The 10,346-nt window shown below is 36.2% G+C and overlaps 1 protein-coding gene across 1 annotated transcript; it reads right to left on the bottom strand.

Annotated features, from left to right (window-relative positions):
* Window positions 1-541: 541 nt before the first annotated feature.
* GCG (glucagon) lies at window positions 542-10,071 on the bottom strand. Its single transcript, XM_080669050.1, has 6 exons — window positions 9,819-10,071; window positions 6,585-6,685; window positions 4,951-5,112; window positions 3,161-3,292; window positions 1,673-1,816; window positions 542-1,025 (listed from the first exon to the last, which is right to left on the bottom strand). The coding sequence occupies exons 2-6, from the start codon at window positions 6,674-6,676 to the stop codon at window positions 1,019-1,021; spliced, it is 537 nt and encodes a 178-aa protein (XP_080525176.1). The 5' UTR covers window positions 6,677-6,685; window positions 9,819-10,071; the 3' UTR covers window positions 542-1,018.
* Window positions 10,072-10,346: the final 275 nt, after the last annotated feature.

Here is a 10,346-nt window from a genome sequence, read left to right as displayed (position 1 = left end):
TGTTTGTCATGGCAATGACATCAGACTGGTCCAAGATACTGGACAATGCAGGATGGGGAGATAGGGTACAGGGCATGACAGTTACTTAAATGTCTGCAGGTGCCAGGCAAGTGAGATGCATAAGTAAAGTGGGCCAGGGGAAATTGCCTACTGTGTACATTACATGGGTGTGGATATATGAGCACATATAAGTGTGCAGTGTGTGTGTGTGTGTGTGTGTGTGTGTGTGTGTGTGTGTGTGTGTCTGTGTGTGTGTAGGGGGCACAATAATGAGCTTTGATTCTTCAAAAGGAGGCAGCTGGTATTCCTCTCCAGAAGAGATTTGTTTTGTGGGTCTAATGTTGCCTGATGTCCTAATCTTTCAAGAGAAGCCAGAAAACAATACATTTATATAAAATATCATGAGTTTCCAACGTTGGCTCAAAATGTTAACAACATGAAGCAATGCCTGGGTACCAGAGTTGGATTGTGGACTTCAGGCTCAGGAAGAAGAGATGTTTGGAAGGAGTGGGGGCATGAAGAAGAGAAAACAGGCAATAGTAAAGAAGCTTGAAGATTTTATTTAAGTATGTCTTTGATATATTGAAAGCTGAGCATTTTTATGACAAAAGTTTCAAGAAGCAAGTTTTCTTTCCAGTTTCACCACTGTGGCTACCAGCCCAATCCTTATTTTAATGCAGAGATGCTGTGATTGGAATAAGTTATATGTACAAATTATATCAAGAAAACCAATTTCATTGCTAGCTATAAGCAGGTTAGGGTACTTCATCCAAAATAAAAAGAAAATAAGAGATTTTGCACTTTTATATTTTAAAGCTGATATTTTAGCAATAGTTTGACAATAGTTTATTCCATTTATACTCTTTTGGCAATACAACCTTAAAATGAAATCTATTCATTGGCATACAAAGTAACATGGCTTCAGAATACACCTCTTAAATTTACAGAACTTAAAATTTCAAACATCCCATGTGGCTGGTAGGTGACGTTATGAAGATGATCTTGAGTACTGACATACTTACTTCCTAAAGATAAAAGAAAAAGACAGTCATATAACAGAGCTATCATACTCAGATGATGTAGTTAAATTATCCGGGAAATATTTTAAAGATTTATTTTGGTAAAAGTTGTTTATTAATCTTTTTGTCTTATGAATCCCTTAGTCTTTTGAACTTTTCAAATATTTCCATTCAAAAATGACATCCTATAGTTCCCTGATCAAGAAATATAAAGTGTATAAATAGTTATAAAAAGCCATTATAACCCATCAAGATAAGTGGTTACTTTTGGTGTTTAAATTTTTATTACTATCCTTATTACATTAAGTATATAATACCAAATTAATTTGTGCTAAAAATTCAAAATACAGAGCAATATAGAATGTCATATTATCACGTGAATGATGTATATTTCCATGTTTTATTCTTATCTGTGTTCCTACTGTCCTGTCCCTTAATTGACACTCAGGAAATGTTTTTGGAGTAAGTGGGTGAATGAGTAAAAGTGTAATTACCTAAAACAAATATAATGATGTATTCTTAAATGAGTCATACTTTTGCTTATCTACCAAGAGAGTAAAGACTCTCTTCCCCACACAAGGCACAACCTGTAGCTGTTTGATACAATTGATGAAAGTTTTGATGGTTTTCAGAATGAACTAAAATGCAATCACCTGTCAGTAATTTTGTTTTGAAGCAGCCAGTTTATAAAGTCCCGAGTGGCAAGATTATCAAGAACTGTGTTCATCTCATCAGAGAAAGAGCCTTCGGCATGTCTGCGGCGGAGCTCTTCAGCAATGGCGACTTCTTCTGGGAAACTGAGGAAAAGGGGGATAAAAATCGGTATTTGGTTAAACGAAGTCAATGCTTACTGATTGCATATCACTGGTAACGGGTGAGGGTCATTGAGAAAACAGGACGTTATATTTACAGAGGGCCGACTATGGGAACCTGCATGAACTGGTGCATGTCAGAATGGAAAATCTGGAGGTAGGAAAGAGCAGAGCAGGGATGTGAAACCCAGCCTGTATAACTTCATGCCTTCTGCAGTCGTCCAGCTGCTCCAAAGATTTTAGTATATTGGCAACACAGAGGTTATTATTGAGACTATTACTTTGTTTAAAATTCAGAAAAATGTAAAACTAGTGGTTATTAGAACAGCCTTGCAAAGTGCAGTATTAAGGGATTAAACTTTAATCTATATTAGATTTTCTTTTTTATTAGTTTAATTAGCAACATTTTTGGTGCCCCTTTTAAAATATTATAAAATATCCTCAAGTATAAGTGACTATTTTACCATTGATTTTGTAAATTGGATCATCAATGTTTAAAAAAGCAGTGACAATATCAGGTTATTAGCTAAATAGTAACACAATCCCTTTTGTCTTAAGATTTCTCCAAGTCTCAGTAAGCTTGTTTTAAATCTCACAAAAAATTGAGTTGGACATGAATTTCCTGCTTCTCATAATTCAAATGTCAATCAAAATGGCCAAGAGAAAATGAGATGGTTCAGGGGTCTGTTTGGTTGTGGTAAGATCCAAGAAGGTACCTAATGGGCTTAGTCTCATTTTCAACTGTGAAACTTTAATGGCTATTTACATGACAGTGCCATAAAAAATAGGGATGTTGTTAAATATATGGATGTTTGCACATATTTATATTTTGAATGTCATTTCATTAAACATCTTAAGTTTAATACCTTTCAGTCTTTATCAGATTATTAGCTAAACAGTAACACAAATATATGTTGATCCCGTATATAAATACTTAAAGTCAAACTTTAAGTTTTCAGCATTATTTCTTTTTTCCTTATCCCTAGTTTTTCTAGTTTAAGCTTATCATCCTGATGTAGTTCTCAATAGCACCCTATTCTCAAAAGTGTCTTGGATTGACAAATTAATAGCCTAATTATAACACAACTCTAATGTGGGATAAAAATACCACCTGTTTGACTCTATTATTAATACTTGCTACTACAGATAAAACATATTAAATTCTTGTAGATTGTCTCCCACCAATAGGAGTTATTTCCTTACTTTGTGAGACTATATTAATTGCTTCTGTAACTCAAATCCATAAATAGATAACTGTAGTGTAAGTTTTCAACATCATGCAAAAAATAAAAAATAAAGTTAAATAAGAGTGTATAGAATTACTCTTGCCTTCCTCGGCCTTTCACCAGCCAAGCAATGAATTCCTTGACAGCTTGGTCTTCCAAATAAGAACTTAAATCACTGGTAAAGGTCCCTTCAGCATGTCTCTCAAATTCATCATGACGTTTGGCAATGTTATTCCTGAAAGAAATGTGAACGTTACATTGAAGATCTGTCTCTTTAGCAATATGGTTCTCACCCATAAGAAGTGGCAGCTTGGGGTTGAAGAGGCTTAGGGAGATTTAGGAGATGAGGGTAGTTAGGAGACTCGTCTTGAAACTACATGAATTATCTGAACTGACGGTTGATGGGAGAGAGATAATAGCAATTAAGGGGGCCTTAGCCCACTTGGCACACCCCTTTTCACCTCTTCTGCTTATCTGTGCCATTGATTACTACTGTTGCATTTACTTCAGTCTCAGTGTATCCAATGTGCTATGCAGCTAGCTTGCAGACAAGCAGCTGTTTGTTATTAGTATTTACAGGGTCAGACATAGTTAAATGAGTCAAGGGAAAGCTAAGGACCATCTCAAAATGTCCTCAAAAGGACCACATGATAATGGATGAAAGGAAACATGTGATGGGACAGCAGTGAAGAAAGCTAAGATGATGACCCCATATCATCCTCAAATGTGATCTGTGTTGGTGGGTGACCAGCTGCCCTCCTGCATCTATTACCCCTGGAAGGTTTCATCTTAAACACACAACAGAAATCACCTGAGAGTGAGGATTATTTTATATTAGATTACCAAATTGTAGCATTCCCCTTCCAGAAATGAGGATAATTGTTTTCTTTTTTTTCAAATTTGGGATTTCTCTTATTTCACCAATGGCCATGTCTGTATCACTAACAGGGACTTCTCCCAGTATCTGCTCTGACCATGACCACCATCTTTCCTGTCATGCCCTCCACTTTAAGAACTTTTGGTAAACCACTCTGTCTCTCCAATTCTTCCTGCTATCCCATATTCATTCTCTCTCTCTCTCTCTCTCTCTCTCTCTCTCTCTCTCTCTCTCTCTCTCTCTCTCTCTCTCCAGGCAAATCTATGTCCTTATCCTGATATTTAGATTCCTTCAGCTACTTCGTATGCACAACTCCCTTCCCCTGTGGGCCACTCTCCAAAGAAATTGTGAAATTCCACCATCTCTGTGAAACCCCTGCGGAAGATTTCCTTCAGTAGCCTACATGCATCATAAAACCCAACACTGTCAACGAAAACCCAGCATTAAAATGTATGCCTTACGAAGGGCTTGTGCTCTTATTTGCCTTCTTCTCTCTTTATGCGGTGCAGCTAGGCTATAATTTTAAATGTGTATCTTGGATTGTATTCTACAAGAAAATGACTGCATCTGTTTCCATTTCTTACCATGATTAACTTGGCTAGGGGTTACTTTAAATGTGATCACAGTCATGAGTTTGAACCCTACAAGGGAATGTTGAATTTGCTCTTATCTTTTGGTCAAAAAATAGATTCCTAACCTTTCAGGTCTAAAAAAGTCAGCTTTCAATTTTAATAGAAAATGGGTAAGAAAGTAAATATTGCTAAGACCACAGTGGGGAAAATAATTTAAAATCTACGTTTCATTACAGGGTGGGTAAGGCATTTGCAGGGTGAGAAGTGGGACTTTCAGAGGCATAATATGAAGGATAGCATCACCAACCTTGAAGTCATCAAAGTTGAAAGAGCTTATATGCCCTATTTGATGAGCATGATAACATAATGAAAGTCAGGAGATATTTTAGACATATTTAAGTAATACATTTGTGTGCAAATTTGGGGCTAGGTTTAGACTCTCACTTGTTCCTCTTGGTGTTCATCAACCACTGCACGAAATCTTGGGCACGCCTGGAGTCCAGATACTTGCTGTAGTCACTGGTGAATGTGCCCTGGGAGTGGCGCTTGTCTTCATTTATCGGATCCGGATCATTGAGCGGGTCTGCCTGGGGAGCTGGGAAGGAGCTGTGAAGAACAGTGATTGGTGCAACTAAGTCTCTCCTCGAGTGCACTCACTCAAGAAGCATCTTCTCCACAAAACACAAGACCACATGCAATTGAAAGGCAGGTGCCTTGAGCATTTCAGTTGATATGAGAGACACCTTGTTTGCCACGGGAATCTCAGAGCTTTATTAGAGTTGAATACACTCTGATTCTGAATCCTGGTAGCAGATTTTTAACTGGCTTCCTCTTTACTGAAGTGAGATTAAATAAATAGTTTTTTAAAGTAATTAATGTTCTTATGATTCTGCTGGTAATGAGAAAAGAGAGCAATGACTTGACTATTTTAAAAGAGTGAAGAATCCCAAATCATTTGGGCAGCTGATCTGTGTTCTGAATTTTCTTTGCATGTGTTAATATAAAAATGTAGCTCCATTACCTGGTTACATGATAGCTGATGATGAAAGAGAAAGACAATTAAAATTTAAAGAATGCCAAGAAAAAGCCCACTTGCTAATTTCAAACTGTATAGTGGATAATCCACATGCCAATAATCAACAGTTGTTTGCCATGGCAAATATGGAGAAATATTCAATAGGATTAATACTCAGAAATAGAATTGAGGTACTATTCTCACCTGTCAAAACAGCAAAGATTAAATATGGGGGAGGGTATTATGAAAGGAGTATTTCTATAAGACTGATGGGAGTGTGCATGTGTATGACTTTTCTGGAAAGCAAGCTGGCAAGATATTATAAAAGACTTAAACTTATTCAAACCCTTTGACACAGTAATTTTAGTACCAAAAATCTAGCCTCAGGAAAGAGTAAAAAAATGTAGGGAGAAAAGTTATTTGCAGCATTCTTTGTGGGAAAATGTAAAGAACTCAAGCGTTCAATAGAAGAGGAATAGCTAAATAAATATTGTACATTTATGAGATGAAATAGTATGCAGCTATTAAATATCATCCATTTAATAGATATTTGTAATGCTATACGAAAGAGCTAACAATACAATGCTAAGATAAAAGGCATAATATGAAGCTGTAGAATGATCTGAGATATATTCTATATACAGTACATACATAACATTTTTTGCATATTTTGTATCATGAACATGTATGACTTTTACAATTAGTAAGAAACAGTGTTATTTTTTAAAAAGGAATAAAAAAAGAAAAAGTTGGTGTGAATAATTAAAATAATCTACTATGCAGCGTGTGAGTAATGAATGGATAGATAGGATCAGCTGAAGATTTCAACAAGCTATAATTTCCCATGTAACACATTTTCCAACATAGCCTACTCCTTTGGTTGTGAAGCAACATACACTGATCCATACTCCAGAAACAACTTTATCACAATGATATTTTAAACTTTTTAAAACTGTACAGAGTATTTACTCTCAGTTACTGAGACCTCTTCACAAATCATAGTTTTCACGGGCTGTATTATAACCATCATGCTATGTTAGTTCCAAGTCTAAAGATTGAATACCTGGACTTCTCCTCTGTGTCCTGAAGGGAGCGTTGCCAGCTGCCTTGGACCAGCATCACAAATAATCCAGCCACAAAGTAAATGCTTTTCATTTTTGCTGCCTGTGGGTGCACAGAGACAAGGAGAGGTGGGGCGGGGCGGGGGGGGGGGGAGAGAAAGGTAACCATATTTAAACACGTCAGGCTCAATTCATTTAATTGTGCTGAAGTAAATATTATAAATAAAGAGAAAATCTATTTTATTTTGAGTATATTTTAAAAAGTAGATTATATTTTCCCCCAGATATTTTTTGGTGGCAAAAAAAAAAAAAAAGGATTTAAAAAATGTGGACCACCTTTAAGGTTTTTCATTAATGTAGGACACTTCTGTTAATAATTAGAAGGCTCATTTCCAGATTTGGAATTAAAAATGTCTATGATAAACATTTAAGATACCCACTGTAGATGATATGCTACATATGGTTAGCCTGAATGTCACCTTATCCATAATGCCACCCCTTTCACTATCAGTCTGGCTTTCAATTAATAGTCCTTCACTTCCAAGCATTTACATTATACTGCATTTCAACCATCTTAAAGCAGCCTCGGGCTACAACTTGGCATACCAGCTGTCGGTTCAGATGTATTATTCATTTATATTTTAAATAGTGTAACTTGGTCTAGACTTTGTAATTATAAAGCGGCCAACAGATTTGAGGTATTTTAGGGTGCTTTGACCTGTTCTAAATTAAAGGGAAAAAAATTGTTTTAAAGACAAGCAATTTGCAACAAGAACTAATGCTTCTGGCAACTTGAACAATCACAAGTAAGAAACTCAAGAGATCACTGTCATAATGAAAATTAATGCCTGTTTCTAAAGTCTCAGAAGTCCCCAGGTTGTTTTATAATTGGACTTAGTCCAGGACATGTCATTCACTGCTTGTGACACCCTAGGCCTAGCTGTGGGATACACCTAGTTGCTTGTCCTTATACCACAAGCAGATGCCCCATGAAGCCACAGGATTCCAAGGGCATGATGATGCAGTGTGCAAGGTGGGAACTAAAATGAATTTGGGGCAGAAGATTCCCACAGGGCAAGCTCCTCTATTTTCTGAATAGAAACCTCAAGTCCAGCATTTGTCATGGACTTCTCTCTGCTACTCAAGTCCCACCATGTTTCCGTGAGAAGTGGGGATTTCAATCCAAGTTTGATTATGTTTATCCATAAATAATTTGAATGAGTATTTTTAGCAAATGGCATTTGGTTTGAAATAAGGATTTTACAAATATTATCATTTCAAACTATCAATCTTTTCTTTAACATCCTAGCCATATTTACTGTCTAGCTTTGGCACTAAAACATGGAGACTGGAATACCAGCAGTGGTATTTTTTTTCTTTGAAATATTAAGTCACTTTAGATTAAGCAGTTAGTTAAACAAAGCAACATAATAGTAATTACAGATTCACCCTTCTTCGTTCATCAACATGAAATTACTAATTTGGCATTTTGCTATGCTTTGGTTGATCTAGTTGGCAAACTTTGGAAACTTTGCCGTATATGTAGGTAGTGTCTTCTGATTATACATCTCAATTATAAATTCATGCCTCCCGGAATTAAAAAAAAAAAAAAAGCAAAGGTTTCTTTTAGAATGACACCACTGTTGCAAAAACAATTTAGTCCTAAATAATTCCTTCTTTGCAAAGTCCCTAAAGGTTTTACACAATCTTCATTATATTCTATATGGAGGGAGATTTAAAGCATGTGCTATTCTGCTGCTGTGGGAGCTGATGGAGGGGGAAACAGAAGTGGATGTTCCAAATCCTCTATAGGCAGTGAATTGAGTTCTACTGAAAGAGAAACTGATTTTTAAAATTTTATTCATTCATTTGTAAGTTTATAGAATTGTGAAAAACTTTGAGAATAAGTTTAATTGTTTGAATGCCACTACTGAGAAAGCAAATGTTTATATTATTTTAGATTCAAAATCTTATTCAATAATAGAAGAATTTCCAGTTACTCCCCTCCACCTCGTTCGGATAGCCTAAGGAGAGAATGTGTAGGTTTGTAAAAACCACACATTTCCACTCAAATTTAAAGGGAAAATATGGGAACAATAGCATTCTCTGTGTAGGAAGTCTTTTAGAAAGATTATTCTTAGACACAGGCAAGGTGACATTATATAATATCTCTAAGTGTATTGGTGTTGTAGGCCAAATACATACTTTTTAAAACTGATCAGCTCATTTCCTCTCAGGTCCTGGGTATGTGTGGGAAAACTCACCACTTGATCATTTACTCCGTTGAGGATCTTTGTAAAACCATTCTTTGTCCCCAAGGGCTTAATTAGGTATTTTAGAACATCTGATTTTGTTTCTATAGAGATTTACTAAAATCTTATTTCAGAATGTGGGCATTTTAGACATTTTATTTATTGCTATTGGTTCTCAATACATAGTAAATAATTATTAATTGGAGGTTTCACTCAGCTCCATTCAAAGAATTTCCAATAATTGATTAGTTCACTGCACCAAATGTGTTGTGTTATTTACAAGCAGCTGATTTCATGGACTTTGAGTTTTTGATAGACTTATAAGAAATTTGAATATTTGAAAGATGATGTTGATTCTTCTCTTTTGGAAAATGATAAGTTTTCATTGGTAAGGAGCAATTGCTATTATAGCCTCTCTAATGGACACATTTCTGCTGAATATAAAAGGCGCCTTCTGTTCAAAGTAATATACACATTAATCAAATCTAAGAAAAATATTTATATACTTAAAATGTTACCCCTGCCTGGGTTGCGGGCTTGATCCCCGGTGGGGGGCGTGCAGGAGGCAGCCGATCAATGATTCTCTCTCATCATTGATTTTTCTATCTCTCTCTCCTTCCCCCTTCCTCTCTGAAATCAATAAAGAAATATATTTTAAAATGTTACCCCTTACTTTAAAAACACAGTTCTCATAACAGTTAAGTCTTATAACAAGTGCATTGATTTGAATCTTCTTTTTTCTTTCAACTTCATATCTTTTTATTGAATTATTTTTCCGACTCATTTTTCGGCTTCATTGTGTTGACGTTTATGTAAATACATTTTGTGTCACTTTTTCATCTCAATTCTACCCTGTGTATTATTAGTGAAAACTGTAAGATGAAAGAACAACATTTGAATTCATAATACTTTATCCCCTTAAAAATACTTAACTGCACCCAAATCAGAATAGACAGTCTTACAATCACTCAATAGGAATCTTACCTTCTGATACCAGGAGTGGAACAGAGCAGGTGGAGAGAGAGCGAGCCCTCTTTGGAACTGGAGATGAGCTGGGTCCTGAGCTCTGTACTTCTGCACCAAAGCACACTGCTTTTATATACTCCCTAGTGCTGTTTAGCCTCACAGATATTACGCTGACAATATAAATTTCTCATCTGTAAATAATGGGCTTTTGTTACAAACGATTTAACTCGCCCACTCACTTTGCTCATCTCATTCTACGCTTGCATTGGGTGGCATCTCAGAGGCCAGGAAACTTTATTTACTCTCTGCCTTTTTTTTTTTTTTCCTGGAGAATGGAAAGGACAGTTGGGAAATTCACCTTTCACTCACCAGTCAGGCATGAAAATTGCTGGCGAACTCTTGTTGTAATGTACCCCGCGAGTCGAACAGAGGACGCTTCAGTCACAAAATCGAATCAAGGAGTCTTTAATTCAAAAGCCCGCGGTTAGGAGGGGGCATTAGCTCTCCAAATCTCGCAGCCCCGAGTGAGTACAGGAGCAAGTTTAT

This window comes from Plecotus auritus (assembly GCF_963455305.1).
Source record: "Plecotus auritus genome assembly, chromosome: 5".
In the NCBI taxonomy this organism is placed as follows: Eukaryota; Metazoa; Chordata; class Mammalia; order Chiroptera; family Vespertilionidae; genus Plecotus; species Plecotus auritus.
This window is presented reverse-complemented; position numbering and strand designations above follow the sequence as displayed.